Source organism: Balaenoptera borealis (genome assembly GCF_965194805.1).
Source record: "Balaenoptera borealis genome assembly, chromosome: 17".
In the NCBI taxonomy this organism is placed as follows: Eukaryota; Metazoa; Chordata; class Mammalia; order Artiodactyla; family Balaenopteridae; genus Balaenoptera; species Balaenoptera borealis.
In genome coordinates this window covers 75896489-75915932 of record NC_138876.1, presented here as the reverse complement: position 1 = coordinate 75915932, position 19444 = coordinate 75896489, and the positions used below count along the sequence as shown (strand labels likewise).

The window sequence follows — 19444 nt, the reverse complement described above, 5'->3', positions numbered from 1 at the left end:
ATAGATACATCAGAAGTGGGGGACTCAGAGCTTCTCGACTGTTCTGATGGGCTTGGCCGTTTAGGGAGAAAATTATTAGAAAGAGATTCAGTTCAAGGACAGGGTTTTTGGTTTATTTGTTTTGCTTTTTATTTTTAAATGAGTCTTTTCCATCAGGGAAGAGTGAGAACAAGATGCCCATGCAATCAAGGGCTGACATGATACTCCATGGGAGACAGTCGCAGAACAGGGGCTGGGAGTGAGCCCTAGTTATGTTCAAAAGCCTTGATGACTCAACTCTCTCTGAACGATGCTTTCCACAATGTCCCCCCCGGCCGCCCCGTTTTTGTTCGGTCGGTTTCCTTGGTACCCACCTGCATATGCTCTGTACTCTAGCCAAGGCTTTCCTCACCCCAGCCACAGCCTGAACTCCTGCTCCGTGCCTCTACTGTGTTCCTTCCATCTGGAATCCTTTCCCCATCCCTCTCGCTTCTCAGATGAGAAGCGACAGTCAATTCCCTGCACAGGGCAGCAAGCCTGTGTCTCTGTGCCACAGTCGCCTTGCTGCACTGTCACACAGTTTTCTGTGACTCCCCTCTCCCTCATTCATCTTGACATTCCAGGCTCTTTGTATCCTCCACGGGATGGAACACAGTGCCTTACAAATGTCTGTTGGATTTCACTGAAGATGGCATCAGACTGAGGATGCCAAATCGTGGTACATTCTTAAACTGCAGTGCTTACACAACAGACTGATTATGAGGACCAGCCCCAGATCTGGGCCAGCTATAGGAAAGAAACCAACTGAGGCCCCGTTCCAGAACATAAGTCCTTGCTCCTCAGAGTTAATAAGTGGGATGACACAGAAATAGTCTGCCAACACAGAACTCAAGTATAAATACAACAAAATTAACACAAACTGTTACATACATATAACAAAATTGGGATTTATTTAAACAATGTTCATAGTCTATTTCTTTTTTTTGTTAAGCAAGCTGTTCTTTCAAATCTATCTGTTTTTAAGTTTGTTTTCAGGAACCACTACCCGCTTATTTTTACTGTCGAATGCCATGTCCACATGGTCTGTGAGAAAGGATATGGCTAAACACTCATTTATAGAAATGAGTGCTGTGGGTCGTGCATTGGCTGCTCAGGTGTTCTTTTCTTACCTGTGAAAGTGCAATTATGATGAAGTGCAGTTCGTGGAAACATACAAACTGTGTCTACACTTCTTATAGCCGAAGGATCTGGAAAGCACTAAATGTAGGTCCTACAGTGAAAGATTTTACATATTCGTGTAAATCATTCTCATTCATTCAGCCAGTCAGCCTTGCCACATCCTTTGGACACTTTTGGGTTCCATGAGCTGTGTCATCCTAGGTTGGCATTTGTGGAAGCCATTCATGAAGGCTGCCACAAATGTGGTGCAGTTGGACAAGCAGGAGACTCTCAGGAAAGCCATACAAGGAAGACCTGGCCACCTTTTGGACAAAACTCGTGGCTCTGCCCATGGGTGGGTGAGCACAAACCTTATTCAGGTACCTCTCCCAGGAGTTGTAAAGGCTTCTTGGCTATGTGAGTCAGAGGGTTAGAGTAGACATCTTTAGAGATCTGAGGCATCACCAGCCTAAAGGTGGTGATTGGAGTCATAAGAGCAGAGATGATAGTCAAAGGTAAATGAGCAGTGAGAGAGAAAAAGGAAGAGGACGCTCAAATAGTGGGGGCAAGATACCACGTAAGGAGACTAGAGAAGAAGAGTCAGCGATAAAGGAAAAATCAGGGAACATGATGTCATATCGTTCGTGGAAAACAGTGGTAAATGTCAAAGAGAGGATGCGGCAGGTTAAAGATGGCCAATTATTTGGTACTCTTCCCATCAAGAAGTGGGGTTCTATGTCCCCTCCCCTTAGGTCTAGGTGGGTTTGGTGACTGTTTTGTCCCATAGAATACAGCAAAAATGATGTTGTGCCCATTTTCAGGCCTGGACTTTAAGAGACTGGCAGCTTCCAATCCTTGTCCCTTGGGAGGTTCCAGCCACCATGTAAAAAGTCTGACTACTTCGAGATCACCACACTGTGAGAAAGCCCGAGCTAATGATAAGAGAGATGCTCAGCCATCCCAGCCCAGGCACCATCTGCCCGGGCCTCAGCTGCCATCTCACTGCACCTGCATGGGAGACCTCAGGTGAGGGAGGACCAATCGATTGAGCCCAGTCAACCTACAGAATTGTGAGAAATCATGATTTTTAAAAATTATTTTAAACAGCTAATATTTGGATGGTTAGTTACAGCGTATTTCATGTCAACTCCCACTGACACCAACCAGGTGTACTGCAATTCAGTTCTGACACTATCCACCCAGAGTTAGCACAGACTCCACAGGTTAAGGGCCAAGTCCTCCACAAGACAACTCTCACTTCAGACACCAGCTGCATATCTAAGGGGGGTCGGGTGGGGGTGGTCCCTAGGCCACGCTTACTACTGATCAACTGACAACAAACTCAGAGGTTCCCACAGCCCCCTCGGGGTTAATGATTCACTAGAGTGACTCACAGAACTCAGGAAAGTGCCATAGTTAGGATTACAGTTTTACTATAATGGATGCACATAGGGCAAGATCTAGGAGGGTCCCCAGTGTAGAGTTTCCCGGCCCTCTCCCCATGGAACGAGGGCATATCACCCTCCTGGCACATCAATGTATTCACTAGCCAGTAAGATCCTTCAAGTCTCAGTGTCCAGAGGTTTTATTGGGGTTTCATTACATGGGTATGATTGATTAAATCTTTGACCACATGATTAAACTCAATCTCCAGGTCCCCTCCTTAGAGGTGCTGAATGGCTCAACCTTCTAATCCTGTGGTTACTCTTTCTGGTAATGAGACCCCATCCTGAAGCTATCTACGGGGCCCATCATGACTCATTCATTAGCATAAGAAAGACATTCCTATCACACAGGAAATTCCAAGGATTTGTGAAGCTCTATTCCAGCAACCTGGGATAAAAATCAAACAAATTCTTTATTGTACCACACATAGCAATAGATAACTAGAACTGAAGTCAAGTAAATTAAGAACTGAAACATCTCCACTGAATTTGCAATGTTTATATTAAACAGAATTATAGGGACTTCCCTGGCAGTCCAGTGGTTAAGACTTTGCCTTCCAATGCAGTGGGTGCAGATTTGATCCCTGGTTGGGGAGCTAAGATCCCACATGCCTCGCGGCCAAAAAACCAAAGCACAGAACAGAAGCAATATTGTAACAAATTAAATAAAAGATTTTAAGAAACAGACAAACAAACAAAAACAGAATTATAGGTTAAAGGGGTATAGCCAATAGAGAGGCAAGACCTATTTTTCTGTTACTTGCAGCCCAAACCATCCTAATACAGTGCAATGATGAAACATGTACGTGTAACGCAATCATACACATGCATGTATATGTAAACCAAGAATCCTTAGAAGCTACGTAATAGGAAACCACAAGGATATAGCAAACAAAATTGCCCGGAGAGTCAAATAATATTTACATCTTGTCTTGAAGAGGATCTGTAGGATTTCATCAGGCAGAGGAGTCAAGGAAGCATGATGCAGACAATCTAGGATGTGCAAAAAATCAGTAGCTAAAGAAGATGGAATATTTGGGGATCAGTGAAAAGTTGAGTATCGCTGAAGCATTGTCCAGAAGCAGGGGGAGTCAGGGATGGGAGGCTAAAAATGGAGCAGGACTGATCAGTAGCAGAAGCTTATAAATATAGTTTAAGATCTGACTCTGTTAGGTTTCATGGACCATGATAAGGAATTTAGACTCTCATATAGGTAATGTGTAGGAGTCATAGATTTTTTTTATTGTTATAAAATATACATAACATAAAATTTACCATTTTAACTGGCAGTCAGATTTTAAATATCGGCATCCATGCTCAAATCTGATTAGCTTTTAAATGAATCTCAAGATAACAACATTATTAAAACATGAATAATAATATATTTTTTAAGTCAAAAAAATAAAAATACCAAAAGCAAAATGAAAATTAATAGCTGAGAGGTGTGGTAGACATGGGGCTGTGCTGTGAAGAGCAGGAAGTTATGTGCTGCCTAGCTGTGGGCTGTGCGGTTAGCACGTAACCCCCAGCCACTTTGGGACTGGTTTCAGCTGCAGAGAGCACCCTGCCTGAGGACAGGTGCTTCCTGGGTATATTAGTCAGAGTTCTCCAGAGAAACAGAACCACTAGGAGACAGAGATAGATAGAGACAGAGATAATACAAAAAGAGAGAGAGATTGACTTATTACAAGATGCTGGCTCACATGGTTCTGGAGACTGAGAAACCCCATGACCTGCCATCTGCAAGGCAGAGGCCCAGGAAAAACAGTGGTGTCGATTCCAGTCCAAATCACAAGGCCTGGGAACCGGAGGAGCTGATGATGTAAGTCCCGGTCCAAGTGCACAAGACCAACATCGCAGCTCGACACTCAGGCAGGGAAAGCGAATTCTCCCTTCCCCCGCACTTTTCTTCCATTCAGCCGCTCAGCTGATGGCATGATGACCACCCACATGGGGAAGGCAATCTGCTTCACTGCTGCTGCCAGTTCAAACACTAATGTCACCCAGAAACACCCCCGCAGACACATCCAGAAATAATGTTTAGCCAAGTATCTGAGCGCCCCATGTCCCAGTCAAGTTGACACAAAATTAGCACAGGGGCAATGGGCACCTCTTGCCTGAGTAAGGCAGAAGGCAGAAGGTCCAGTCTTCCACCTGAAGGGCGCCACACAAACGGACACAATGTGTTCCAGAGCGCCTGCAGGGCCGCTGAAGCCTGCACTGCAACTTCTCCATCTGCCCAACGCTGCTTCTACCCCCCTTCCTTTTATAAGGAAGGAATATTTGATATTCCTATCAAATAGACCGCAAACGTGGTCTCCGTGTGTGCCTCTGAAGACGTATCTTCTCCATGTCTGCCTGAACTATGACAGTGGGGTGCTATGTAAAGACACGAATTTTGAAAACATTCAGACCCAGGTTTGAAACACAGCTCTGCTATTTATTAGCTATGGGATATCGGACAAGTAATTCAACCTCACTTAGTTTTCTCATCTGTAAAATACCTTGCCGTGTTATCATGCAAATTAGAAAAAATGTATGTGACATCCCTGAATATAAGAAGCGCTCAATCAATGCAGCTCATGTTGTTTGGTAGAAGACATCATTGGGTGTCCATCCAGGACATGTTCAGATTACTTCATTCAGAGGGACTGCCTGGCAGGACATTCCTGAGACAATTCCCTTGCAGGGTCTGATGCCCACAAATAACCTTGGTGCCTGCAAACAAAGGGATGTTAGCAGGGATGGTGCACCAAAATTCAAGGATCACATGTTAAGTTCTCCAAATAATTTTTGAAATCCCTCTCCCTTGGCTTGAGATGAGAGGGAGAACAGAATACCTACAATTCTCCTCAAAATAGTGTGATGGTAGGTGATCAACTAACAGTGGGCAGGCCATTTGGGAACCAATCTCTTTTGCAAGACCTGCGTGATGGCGCCTGGTATTAGTTTCTCAGTCACCTGGGCTTCTTCAAAACTTTTAAATTGCGTTTAAGGTTCTGTTCCACAATAATTAGCAAAGAAACAAAAAGATCCTGTCTTCATGGATCTTTGAGTCTATTGAGAGAGAAAAATAATAACACATATAAATATATAATTGAAAACAATGATGAGTCCTATGAAGGAAAGGTTCACTGGATGTGGTAGACTTTGGCCCCCAGTGAACCAGGCCTCCTGGCAGTTTGCCCTTGTGCAATCCCCTTCCATGTTGACAATGGTTTGGCTACATAATTAATTTTGATTCTTGGGACATTATATACATGGTGCCAGCAGAGGTTTGATGAGCACTTCCCAGTGGGACTAGACCTCTTGGAATGCACTTTCTTAGAATCCAGTTGCCATTCTACGAATAAGTGCACGGTCTACATGGAGGATCACCAAGGGCCTTAATCAACAACTCCAGCTGAACTCCCAGCTGGTGTCCAGCAATGCTATGCTGGGCTCAGGACCTTCCAGCTACCTCAGCACCTCAGTCAAGGTCACGTGACGCATGAGAACCACCTGATCAACAAAAATAATCATGGGAATTAATACCCTGTTGGTGGGGGCTTCCCTGGTGGCGCAGTGGTGGAGAATCTGCCTGCCAATGCAGGGGACACGGGTTCGATCCCTGGTCTGGGAAGATCCCACATGCCGCGGAGCAACTGGGCCCGTGAGCCACAACTACTGAGCCTGCGCGTCTGGAGCCTGTGCTCCGCAACAAGAGAGGCCGCGACAGTGAGAGGCCCGCGTACCGCGATGAAGAGTGGCCCCCGCCTGCCGCAACTAGAGAAAGCCCTCGCACAGAAACGAAGACCCAACACAGCCATAAATAAATAGATAAATAAATAAATAAATAAACCATTGGAATTAGTTACCTTACCAAAAAAAAAAAAAAAATACCCTGTTGGTATTTAAAACCACTGAATTTGGGAGTGGTTTGTAACACATTAATAGATGACAAAAACACAAGGCTATGAGAACAAAAACAAAATGTCTTACCTAGTCTAGAAAATTGGAAGGCGTTTCCAGAGGAATTGATCATTTACATGGACTCTGAAAGAAAAATAAGAGTCATCTTCCAGACAGAGAGGGCAGAATGCACAAAGGCCTGTGTTTGAAGGGAAGAAGATGCATTCAAAACCGGAATGAAGGTCATTTTCTTATTCATCTTCACCTAATTATGAAACATATAGAGGGAATTTCCTGGCGGTCCAGTGGTTAGGACTCAGTGCTTTCACTGCCATGGCCCGGGTTCAATCCCTGGTCGTGGAACTAAGATCCTGCAAGCCGTGCGGTGTGGCCAAATAATAATAACAATAAACTAAATGAAACATAGAAAGGCAAACATATGTGTGCATACATATTTTATTTATTTTATACAGCAGTAGTGTATTTAAGAAGGAGTTGAGAGACTTCCCTGGTGGTCCAGTGGTTAAGACCCTGCGCTCCCAACGCAGGGGGCCCGGATTTGATCCCTGGTCAGGGAACTAAATTGCACATGCCACAACTAAGACCCGGCACAGCCTAATAAATAAATAAATAATTTTTTTTAAAAAATGGCGTTGAAAGCCCAGAGCTAAAACTGATATGTCTCTTCTTGCTTATTACTACTGACTTGCTATTACGAGCCATCTGCGACACGAACACATTGTGCTGGGACCATCTGTAATGTTCCTAATCTAATGGTTTAAATGATGGCTCATGTTCTCATTAGAAGATATTAGCACCTCAAAAACATTTGCTGGAAATAGCAAGGTACTGGTCCCTTCAGATCCTATCAGATAGCTACCCTGGAAACTAACGCATGTAAGAGCAGGAAGAAAGGAAACTAATTCTCATTGAATCCCTTCCAGGGGCCAGGACATTTCACAGACTCCTTGCATACATTCTCTCATTAATCCTCTCAGAAGTCTCAAAGGTATGTTTTATTATTCTATTTTTACTTATTAAAGAAAATAAGGCCTTTAAACATTCATTAACTTGCTCAAGATCACACAGCTCCGAAGTGGCAGAGCCAGGATTTAAACCCCAGGCTCTCTGCTTCTGAGATCTATGATATCTGTAGCAGCTGTTGTTGATGGCCTCCCCTAAATCCATTTCCCCTTCCTTCCACACTTTTGTTCAGGTATCCATATCTTCCTGGGGTGTTTTCCATCACCTCCAAGCAGTTCTCCAAAGGTCAGTGGACATCAACTGGGTGTCATACAGATTTATCTCAATTCTGACCCTATCTACTTGGAGAGAGCATCACATCCCACAGGTTAAGGGCTCAGTCTCACCAGATTCCCCTGCTTGAGATCCAGTCTCAAGTCCAGGGGCCACCTGCTGACTGACCAGCTATAAATTGGACTTCCCAGAAACCCGAGGGGTCCTTGGGTCTGATAATTTGCTAGAATGACTCACAAAGCTCAGGGAAACATTTACTTAACATTTACCTGGTTTTTATAAAAGGATACTACTCAGAACAGCTAGATGAAAGAGATGCGCTCTCTGGGTACACCACTCTCCCAGCACCTCCATGTGTTCACCAACCCAGAAGCTCTTCAAATGTCTCATTGTTCAAGAGTTTTTATAGAGCTTAATCTGCAGTACCCCTTCCCTCTCCTAGAGGTTGGTGGGTGGGCCTGAAAGTCTCACCTTCTAATCACTGTCTTTCTGGTGACCAGCCCCATCCTGAGGCTATGTAGGGACACAGCCTTGAGTTTCATTAGCATAAACTCCTGTGTGATCAAAACATGGGCTCCTTATGAATAACAAAAGACTTTCTGATCACTCAGGAAATTCCAAGGGTTTTAGGAGCTCTGTGCTAGGAATGGGGACATACCAAATATATTTCTTATTATACCACACCTCCTCATGAAGCCAGTGAAATTCAAGGGTGGGCTTCTCTGTCTACAGCAGCATTTCTTAGCAGCAGGCACAATGGGCATTTGGGGCTGGCCAGCTCTTTGCTCTGAACTGTCTCATGCATCTTGGGATGTTTTGCATCCCTAACTTCCTCTTGCAATCATTCTAATGACCCAAAATGCCCAACACATACCTGAATGCCAAGGCTCTGCTTGAACAGCTGGTCCACAGGGAGCACAGTGTTTCCTGCCAGTGACAGTTCAGGAACTTACGCAGTGGTTGGTAAGCCAACCACGGGGTGGAATTTCTCTGCCACAGGGGGTGGTCCAGGAATAAGAATGCACCTTGGGGGAGTTCCCTGGTGGCGCAGTGGTTAAGCATCTGCCTGCCAATGCAGGGGACACAGGTTCGAGCCCTGGTCCGGGAAGATCCCACAGGCTGCGGAACAACTAAGCCCGTGCACCACAACTAGTGAACCTGCTCTCTAGAGCCCGAGAGCCACAACTACTGAGCCCGCATGCCACAACTCCTGAAGCCCACACGCCTAGAGCCCATGCTCCACAGCAAGAGAAGCCACGGCAATGAGAAGCCCGCGCACCGCAACAAAGAGTCGCCCCCACTGGCCGCATCTAGAGAAAGCCCATGCGCATCAACGAAGACCCAACACAGCCAAAAATAAATAAATTCATTAAAAAAAAAAAAATGCAGCTTGGGTAAATGATGTGTAAGGGGAGGTTTGCTAGGGAGCTCTCTGGAGAGAGTATATCTGGAAGAAACAGATTTTTTACCCTGGAATTTTTCATGTAAAACTTTCATGTAAAACTCTTCACTCATCTCTGGAGGTTTTTTGTTGAACGAGGCAATAAATCACCTTTATTCCTTAAGTCAATGAAGTTAAATAACAAATCCCAAATGTAGGACTTACTGTTGTTTACCATGGCAAGTAATCTACCTGATATAATATCTTTCTTAGGCTTTTAGGTCCTGCTGTCTCTACATAAAGAACATGCCCCTTTGGGCTAGTGGCAGCGAAGGGCAGGACAAAGGTACAGATTTCTATTTCAAAACTTTCCCAGCTTTCTGTTCTTTACTTCAGATTTTTTCTGCATCTGCCTTTGGTGTAGCTCCCTCCTCTCAGTAGAAGAGATGCTCTTTTCTCAGTCCAAGGTGAATTCCTTCACTTCCTCTCTTGGTCCAGACTCTTCCTACCTCCTCAGAAGTGCGTACCTCTCTCTCCATCACGCATTTTCCCTCTGTCTTGACTCTCCCTTTCTATGGTTCTTTACCCAAAATACATACTATGCCCAGACCTTCTCTTGTCAACCAAGTCCTCCCTCCTACTGATGCACTTCTTATCTCTGGCACGGCCCCGTCACAGCCAAGCTCCTTAAAAGTGCCATCTTCGGGACTTCCCTGGCAGTCCAGTGGTTAAGACTCTGCGCGTCCTCAAACCCAGGGGGCATGGGTTTGATCCCTGGTCGGGGAACTAAGATCCCGCAAGCCATGTGGCTTGGCCAAAAAAAAAAAAAAAAAAAAAAAAGTGCCATCTTCATCAACTTCTCCACTTCCTCGTGTTTGCACTCCCCTTCCCCAACTAATCCTTAAACTACTATTATCTGATTTATGCCCTCAACTTCTCCAATGAAACTTCAATGGCGATGTCCACTGATGAACTCCTAAATGACAAACCCAGTATTTTCACCTTTATAATTTCTAATCTTTTTATTAAATGTGTCAATCAGTTTGTCCTTCAAAAATTCTCTCTTCTTTTGGAGTCTGTGTTTACCACCCTCTGATGCATAGGTTCTTAATCTGGGGGCTGTGGATTACATAGATATGGATGGGGGAAATTTGTATCTTTATTTGTATTAACTCTAACTGAAATTTAACATTTTATTCAATTATGATTGTTGTCAGCACCATGGTGTATTAGCAGTATCTACTGATTTGTCACTAATAGAAATACGGATGTTGTCATCTTACAATACAATTGATACAAACATCTTGTCATATCATTTACACTCATCCCAACTGCTAAATTATGGCCATTATTAGACCTCTTGTTAGATCTTGGTTTTTAATATATTAATAAAGAAGCGCATATATTACTCTAACACAAATTTGTTTTGGAAATATTTTAATAGCAATTCTAATATAATTTTTTCTGTAATCCTTTGTTTTTTTGTTTTTGTACCTTTGATACCATTATTCTGAGCAGGCATCCATGAGCTTTACACAAATGCTAAAGGGATCTATTGATGAAAGAAAACACCACGTTTCCTGCCAAATTTTTTAAAAATCTCTCAAATTACTGCTTCTCAGTTTAATTTTGAAGCTCATGTTACAGGGCCCACTGTCCCATTTTTTCTTAGCGTCAGAACCACGTGTGACTGAGATTATAGTCATTGGATTTTACAGCAAGCGTTCTCCTAAGAACTTGGAAGTAAGTTTGTGCCCTGAGAGTTAAGGCTGACATTCGACATGTAATGATGACAAGCAGGCAGTGAATGACAGATAACACACTGAGAGCTTCACACACCCTCCGCGTTGCACAGTCATGCTATGATTTTGATATTATTTTCCCCATTCTACAGATTAAGGAACTGAATTTCAGATGGAATCAATGTCTTCACTAGGTCACATGGTAGGTAATTAATGAGACAGGGGGCTTAATATACTGCAAAATGAAGTTCACCAGAAGCAACCTAAAGATCCAGGTTGAATCCCAGGGCCAGAACTTGATGGTAATTTGATTGAGTTGGGTAAGTCCATCAGAAGGAGGACTGGTCAGTCTTAGAGGCTGGAAGACGGAAAATTTTGGAGATAAAAATTGGTATTCTCTATTGAAATATTGCTCAAGGGAGTTTTTGACTCATCAAAATATTTGGTAGTTGGTTAAGGCTATTGGGCCAGGGTTACAACTGCTTTCGGAGGCCAAACAGATACGGTTTGCAGGTCAGAGTGAGAAGACAGGGTGTGGTCGAACTGATGAAATGAATGAGGGGACGAAATGCACTAGGAGTCATAGGTTTTACCCCCAGGAAAGACCATCCCAAACGTGAGCTGGATGTTTCGTGTTCCCTCCGCTTAAAGTCATTAAATATTTCCATGCACTTTACTCTTTGTAAGGATAAGAAAAAGCTAGTGGAATGAATTTTACACATTCCTGTCTCTGAGATAGTGATTTCTTATTGCAATTTGACATTCTACTTTTAAAAATCAGACTCATAAACTAGGTTAATGTGAGTCCATTTCTGAAAGATGGATTCACTTTTGATGTGTAGAGAAATCAGGTTTCTAAGCTTCATTTACTATATATACCAACCTGTGAGTTCCCTTGGGAGACTCAATCTAACCCTTCTTCACGAACATAAAGCATTCGTCACTTCCTTGTGGAGGACAAATACATTTTTCTTACATGTTACATGCTGATGACCTCTAAATTTGTATGTGGAGGTCAAAACTCTCATTAGACCCATATTTCCAGCTTCCAGCACTGTCACTTACTAAGCTGTCATGACATGAGAAATTATTTAAACTCTTTAAGCTTCAGTCTCTTTTTCTATCAAATAAAGACTTTTTCTCTGTATATTTATTTTTATTTCTTTTAGCTATATTATCAGAATTTGGAAATTTAGGTTCAAGTGTTTGCATATATTAAAGGATTATGATAATCCTTTCACTACCTTTTTAAAAATTGATTCAATTTGCCCTTTCAAGTTTTACAAAAGAATTTCCACTTCCTCACATTTTTTTCCATTTCTGATTATTCTTCTTTTTCTTTAAATATTTTAAATTAAAAAACTATCAGTGGTATTAACATATACACACTACCATATAAAAAATTGAAAACCAACAAAGACCTACTGTATAGCACAGGGAACTATACTCATATTTTGTAAACTATAAGGGGAAAGAACTGAATCACTTTGCTGTACACCTGAAACTAACACAACACTGTAAGTCAATTAAAAAAAAAAAAACCTCAGGGTAAAATGCAAAAAATAAAAATACATAAATTAATTTAAAAACTATCAGATTTGTTGTGAAGATTAAATGATTTGGGTGGTTCGTTACACATTTTCAATTGTATTAAACATATGTGAATTTTAACAATGATTGTCAGAGACTTAATAGATATATAGGTAGAGCATGCAAACAGATAATACACAATAGAAGAACCACAAGGGTCTATCAGACACTTGAAAAAACATTTGGTCCCAACAACCGTACCAGCTGTATGGCATTTCTATCTGGAGCTCAGACCACTCCCCCAAGCCCCAGACCTAAATATCCAATTGCTCATTTGATCTCTCCACTTGAATGACTGTTGGCATCTCAGATCAACGTGTCCAAAACAGAATCTTTGATTCTCTCCCCTCTTTCCCACCTACCTGTTCTTCTCCTCCTGCAATTAATGCGTTACCCTGTTCATTTGGCAAAATATCTAGGAATCATGCTTGTCTGTTCTCTTTCTCAGTCCTTCCGTATATACTACATCAGCTAGCTGTGCCTGGCTGGACCCTGGAAGCTTTGCTGCTGCCTGGACCCCTCTGGAAGCCAGAGGGGAGGGACATGGTTAAGAGCCTCAGGAAATCAGGGTGGGCATATACCCTCCCTCTTGCCTTGCAAAAAATCCCATCCCTTCTGGAAGTTCACCTCTCAAAACTATACCAGCAGAGCAGAAGAGAGGAAAAAGCAAGCGTCTGGGGACCCTGACACCCACCGGGGTGGTGTGGAGTGACCAGCTTGAAGCAGCTCTTCAGTTGCTGGTCTCCAAAGGCTGGGGTGCCGAGTCCCTCCTGACCCCGCACGCCGTCTCCTGCCTCGGTCTCCTCTGGCCTCGGGGCCAGGCCAACTTGCCCATCCCCCTCTTATAATTCCCAGTCTTCTTCTGGGTGCCAAACTTTCAGAAACCTCTTCCATGAGGTCAAAAAGCAAGCTAACTCTCCCTGTGCTTCAGCATTTATGACGAGCAAGGTGCTCTCAAGTGCGGGGATCAGGGCAGGGCCCCCTCCTCTGTCCAGAGTCCAAGACAGGCGCTGAGCCTACTTGTTACTTCTTTTCAAAATTTATTTCTTTTTTGTAACAAACTGTGGCTTTTGCTGTGTCCTGTAAAGACTTTTGTTACAGTTTAGTTCTCTATGACAGGATGATTTTTATTAATTTTATCATTCATCTTTATTGCTTTTATTGCATCTTCTATTATTTTTTTATGAACTCTTTGTTTTCAATAAATAACAATTTCTAGGTTTTTAATAAATAAATTAGGAGCCTGTAATTTCTTATTAGTTTTAATAGAAACATTGCAGTTAAAATGGTTCACTAGAGCTATGTCAAGTTAGAATAAATTTTCATTTATTTATGTTTGAATTTTTCTTCTGAGTCTTTGAAGATATCTATTCTGAGTTGGAAAGCTTTATAATAGGTATATCTTCTACTAAGCTATATATATATATGTCCAGTGCTTATAGGCAGAAGTCTAAGATGGTCCCCAAGATCTCCACTCCCTCGTGTACACACACTTTCTCCCAGTTGTTCAACCAAATACTAACTTAGATGCTGCCGTGAAATGATTTTGCAGATTCAATTAATGCCCCAAAACAATTGACTTCAAGATAGGGAGATGTTCCTGGATGGGCCAGACCTAATCAGTTGAGTCTTTAAAAGTGACGGGGCCCTTCCTAACAAAGAGATTCAAAGCAGGAGGGATTAAAAATGAGGGAGATTCTCTGTTGTTGGCTTTGAAGATGGAGTCAGCCATGTGGCAAGGAAAGCAGGAGCCTCTAGTTGCTGATAGCAGCTCCTGGTTAATAGCCAGAAAAGAAATAGGGACCTCAGTCCTACAACTGCAGGAGGCTGAATCCTGCCACATCACATGGGCTTGCAAAAGGACCCCAAGCTCCAGATGAGAATGCAGCTAGGTGGACACCTTGATTTTAGCCTTCTGAGGTCATGAGAAGAGAACCCATCTACACCAGGCCCAGACTTCTGCCCTACAGAACTGCGAGCTAATAAATGGGTATTGTTTTTCGCCAGTAAGTTTGTGGTATTTTGTTACTCAGCAATAGAAAACGAATCTAGTAGGACATGCTTCTATTGAGATATGACCGCTACACCACATGATGAGTCAGCACACTAGGGATTACAGTATTCCTGGAAGCCTTTTTTTTTTATTTTTTAAAGAATACCATGTGTTTTTGTTGTTGTTTTGTTTGTTTGCGCCAGGTCTTAGTTGTGGCAGGCGGGCTCCTTAGTTGCGGCATGTGGGCTCCTTAGTTGTGGAATGTGAACACTTAGTTGCGGCATGCGTGTGGGATCTAGTTCCCTGACCAGAGATCGAACCCAGGCCCCCTGCATTGGGAGAGTGGAGTCTTAACCACTGTGCCACCAGGGAAGTCCCCTGGAATCCTTTTCTATGCTGGACAACTTGGAATGATTCAACTACACACATGAGAGACCGAATAAATATACCCTAGGGAGCTAAATGTCTCCCTCACTCAACTCTCAACCCTTCCTTAACCATTACCAAAAACAAAACAAAAAAACCCTGTAGACACTCCAGCACCTCCCAACACAAGGGGAAAGTGTCAGTGGAGAGAAAGAACAGAATTCACAAATTAAAGTCTAAATATCTTACTTTTGCAAATTTTACCAAAAAAGAAAATTGACCACGTGCACACATTTGCCTTGGAAGGGGTCATGCAAGTGAGGGACCCTGAGCTTAAGATTCCTTAGTTTCTCTGTCTCTCTATATATATATCCTTAGCACCTGGCATAGTACCTGACATATGAACAGCAGGTCTCAATTCTTTCTTATACAGCTACATTAAATTAATCACACTGAGTAGTTGTCTCCTGACTTCAAATTTTTCTTAAGTGAATTCATGTTAATGGTGGGAGGCCTGTATACTGAGTCCACCTTCCATTTCCTGTATCCTGGGTCGCTTATAGTCAAACATACTGTACAGAGAGTCCCTGACTTACCATGGTTTGACGTAACGATTTTTCGATTTTACAAAAGGGGTACACATTCAGTAGAACATGGACTTTGAATGCTGAATTTTGCTCTTTCCCAGGCTAGTGACATGCTGTACAATACTCTCTCTCGTGACGCTGGGCAGCACAGTGAACCGCAGTCACCAGGGAGCCACGCGACCATGGGGGTAAACAATGGTACGCTCACAACCATTCTGCACTTAGACGACCATTCTGTTTTTCACTTTCAGTAGAGTATTCGAGAAATTACATGATATATTCAACACCATTATAAAATAAGCTTGGTGTTAGAGGACTCTGTCCAACTGTAGGCTAACCTAAGTGTTCTGAGCACGTTTAAGGTATATAGGCTAAGCTATATTCAGTAGGTGTATTAAATGCGTTTTCAACTTAACAGATATTTTCAACTTATGATGGGTTTATCTGGATGTAACCCTACAGTAAGTCAAGGGAGATCTTTATACTTACTTCCTCATCTCTGCCTGTTTCCAAGAAAGAAAATGTAAATAATTCAGTTTTTGTGTTTCAATTAGTAATTCAAGAATCTCAGTCTGTTCTTTTATAAATAAGCAAAATAGCTTATCTCAGGGTTCAGATGAGACAATCTCACTTTTGGCATTTGGATTTAGTGTTTTTTGGAGTGAAGTGAAACGAGAACCTTCCAGAAATGCACTCAGTTGATTCAAAGAGAGAAAGCGGGATCTAGTTCTAAAGAGGTCTTTGTCTATAATTGATTTTTCTAAAGGAAAAATTAACAAAAAGTAGAGTATATCAATGATGAATAATCTGCTCTAACAGACGCTTTTGTATTATAATTTGTATCAAATGCAGTGTGAAGAAAATTATCCATTTACTAAGAATAAAAAATCTTCTCCATTAAGTCTAGTAATGAAAATTTCAAGATAAGACCCCAAAGTGACATAATCCTGCAGTTTTTCTAATAAATATTACAGTACAAGAAAACACTACATTTAAGGAATAAGATGATAGTCAAACTCTACTTGTTTGTACATTAAACCTTTTAAACTTAAGGCAGTGTCTCCACTACCTCCATTTAATGTAGATTTTTTAATTTTTTATTGGAGTATAGTTGATTTGCCATGTTGTGTTAGTTTCTGCTGTACAGCAAAGTGAATCAGCCATACATATACACATATCCACTCTCTTCTAGACTCCATTCCCATATAGGTCATTACAGAGCACTGAATAGAATTCCCTGTGCTATACAGTAGGTTATCAGTTCTCTTTTATATATAGTAGTGTGTATATGTCAATCCCAATCTCCCAATTATCCACCCACTCCCTTCCCCCTTGGTAACCATAGTTTGTTTTCTACATCTGTGACTCAATTTGTTTTGTAAATAGGTTCATTTGTACCACTTTTTTAGATTCCACATATAAGCAATATCACTTGATATTTGTCTTTCTCTGTCTGACTTACTTCACTCAGTATGACAATCTCTAGGTCCATCCATGTTGTAATATAGATTTTTTTAAACCTGAGACATAAAACGCATGATCAACTGCTATAATATTTGGACATAACAGTGCAGGTAGGAAATATGTGCAGGTAGAATATTGATTCCCATAAAATTATTCAAATAAGTTAATGAAAAAGTGGAAATAAATTGTTAACTCTCTTGAACCACATGAATCCTTAAGGACTTGAGATGAAAGCAAACAGCAATTCCTTTTTAAAAATCCTTTTTAGGAGATATGTTGTCATTGTATTTGATCCTCAAAAAATTGCTTTGAAATGTAATTTTTAAAACCTGAAAAATATGTTTTCTCTTCCTTTTGTAACTGTAAAATGATTCTTTTTCAGGTCTTTTTTTTCAAAAATACTTTTAGAAGTGCACAAAACCAAAACCACAATAAACTTCTTTATAGACTAATCTATTTATAGTAAAATTTTATTGTAGACAGGTTAAACGAAACTGATTTGACCCAAAATGTATCTGATTTCAGATGGTTAGACATATATTAGATCCTTGTTTTCACTTGATCTCTGTAGGTTGTGGTAGCCATCTTCTAAGATGACAGTGATCCTCACCTCTGGTTATTAATGTCCTTGTATAGTCCCTTACTATGTTTTATCACAGTGGGTCCATGGGACCAGAAGGATACAGCAGAAGTGGAGGGATGTGACTTCCAAGGTTAGGTCATAAAAGACACTGAGGTTTTGGCCTTATGCTCACTCTATCTCTCACGCTGGGAGAAATCAGCTTCCATGTCATGAAGCTACTAAGCAGTCCTCTGGGAGGTCCATGTGGTACAGAATTAAGGCCTCAGCCATAAGCCACCTTGGGAATAAATCATCCAGCCCCAATCTAGCCTTCAGATGACTGCAGACTGCAGCCCTGGCTGAAAGATTAACTGCAACCCCATGAAGAGACCTCCAAGCCAGAGCCACCCAGCTAAGCTGCTCCTAGATTTCTGATGCATAAAAATTGTGTGAGAATAAATGTCTACTGCTGTTGTAAGATTATACTGTACTTTTTCATAATCTGTTTCATTTGAAGAAATTGCTGGGAATTGATCCCCAGATTACTTAAACTGAGAAATTTAAAAGAGCGGTAGAAGTACAGCAATGATTCTTGGACAAATTTAAATTAGCCTTGCAGATTTTTACATGAGAGCCTTTGGATGTAACCTCAACGTTTGAAGAACAGATTTATTTTTTTATTAACTTTTTTAAAATAAAAAAGTTTGGACAAATAGACTCCTATTTTCTCCATATTAGAAGTGAAAATGTGATTCTTTGATAGTCATTTTCCTCTCTCTCACTCCATATGTTGATAATTCTGATAATGAGACTGTTAGAAGCAGAGATAAAGATTATATAGGAGGGAGGGGAGCTGGAAGAAGGTTGAAATGTGATCTCGTAATTCCTGGCACCCATCTCACACAAAAGACATCAGTGACAGAAGGTTTTCAGTGTCCGCACCTCCCACTGGGACACAGCTAGCTTATCATGTCCTCAAAAATGGAGAGAAAATGGATTTCCCTTTGCCAAAATTTAAAGACCTTCACGGGTAAAGATTAAAATAAACTGAAACACTCATGGGAGTAGTAAATGGTTCTCTCTTCAGCAAAATGTGAGGTGCACTCCTCAGGTATCCTCATTCTCATCCTGATCCCGACTTTTCCAAAATAAGGACACCTACCAATGAACACAAGACATAGAACACATACAGGATAAATGGATGAATATGTGTTCAAACCAGAGGGTTTGAAGTAATTGCATGGTCTAGTCTTTGCTGACAAAAACCCAACAATGCAGATAGTAAAATATTACTGATGTTATACAGTTCTATAGGGGTCAGTCTTCTAATATACCTAGATACATTCAAGAAAATCATTCACCTGCAATTTGGTACATACACTCTTAGTAATAATGTACTTTTCAGAGTGCTCTCATATCTACCTCCCAGTGATTCTATTAGCAACTGGAATTATCATCTCTATTGAGTATATGACAAAAATTCTCAAGGTCAGCTTGTTGGTGGCAAGAAAGACTGTAATTCAGGCCTCCTGGAATCCAATATTGGGCCATTCCCCAGACCACTCTCTCTGTGGAAAGCACTAGGCAACTGTTAAGGACTGAGAAAAGTAGGTAGTTCAGGAACACTATTTTGGTTTTTAACTCATTTTTAAATTTGTTATTAATCATTAATTCAAAATATTTTATGTAGTTATACTTTTTAATCCACGGTTTTATAAAATGAGCTTATTATTATTCCAATATTCACTGTTTCTCTCAGTTGTGCACTTATGTAGGCCCCTTCTATTATGAATGGTAAGTCCATCGATAAAAAAAACTAACCTACATACAAAAGAAAGTTTCTTCACTCACCTACACACACATTGACTCAGGATGCGAATCTGCAATCGTTCCATTTTGACCCTTCAAGTAAACTTCTGAAGGATGAGCAGAATGGAATGGAAGTATAAAGCAATTATACTCCAATAAAGATGTTTAAAAAAAAAAAAAAAAAGAATGGAATGGAAGAGAGAAAACAGTCATTTCTGGC

At 41.4% G+C, this 19444-nt stretch overlaps 1 protein-coding gene across 10 annotated transcripts in view; it reads right to left on the bottom strand.

The window, feature by feature from the left end:
* The window catches only part of LOC309615286 (uncharacterized protein), a 93036-nt gene that overhangs the window by 69458 nt on the left and 4134 nt on the right, over positions 1–19444 (bottom strand). For 7 of the 10 annotated variants that reach the window (XR_014236694.1, XR_014236695.1, XR_014236696.1 and 4 more), the window contains exon 3: positions 3507–3575. The exons of 1 other annotated variant lie outside the window; for it this stretch is intronic. Coding sequence is in view for 2 of the 9 variants with exons in the window: in XM_082364697.1 (XP_082220823.1) it covers positions 3507–3599; positions 5087–5129 (136 nt within the window). In the remaining 7 variants the exon portion in view is untranslated. Of the gene's footprint in view, positions 1–3506; positions 3600–5086; positions 5301–19444 lie in introns of all 10 variants that reach the window. 2 more of the 10 variants (XM_082364698.1, XM_082364697.1) reach the window with 2 other exon arrangements.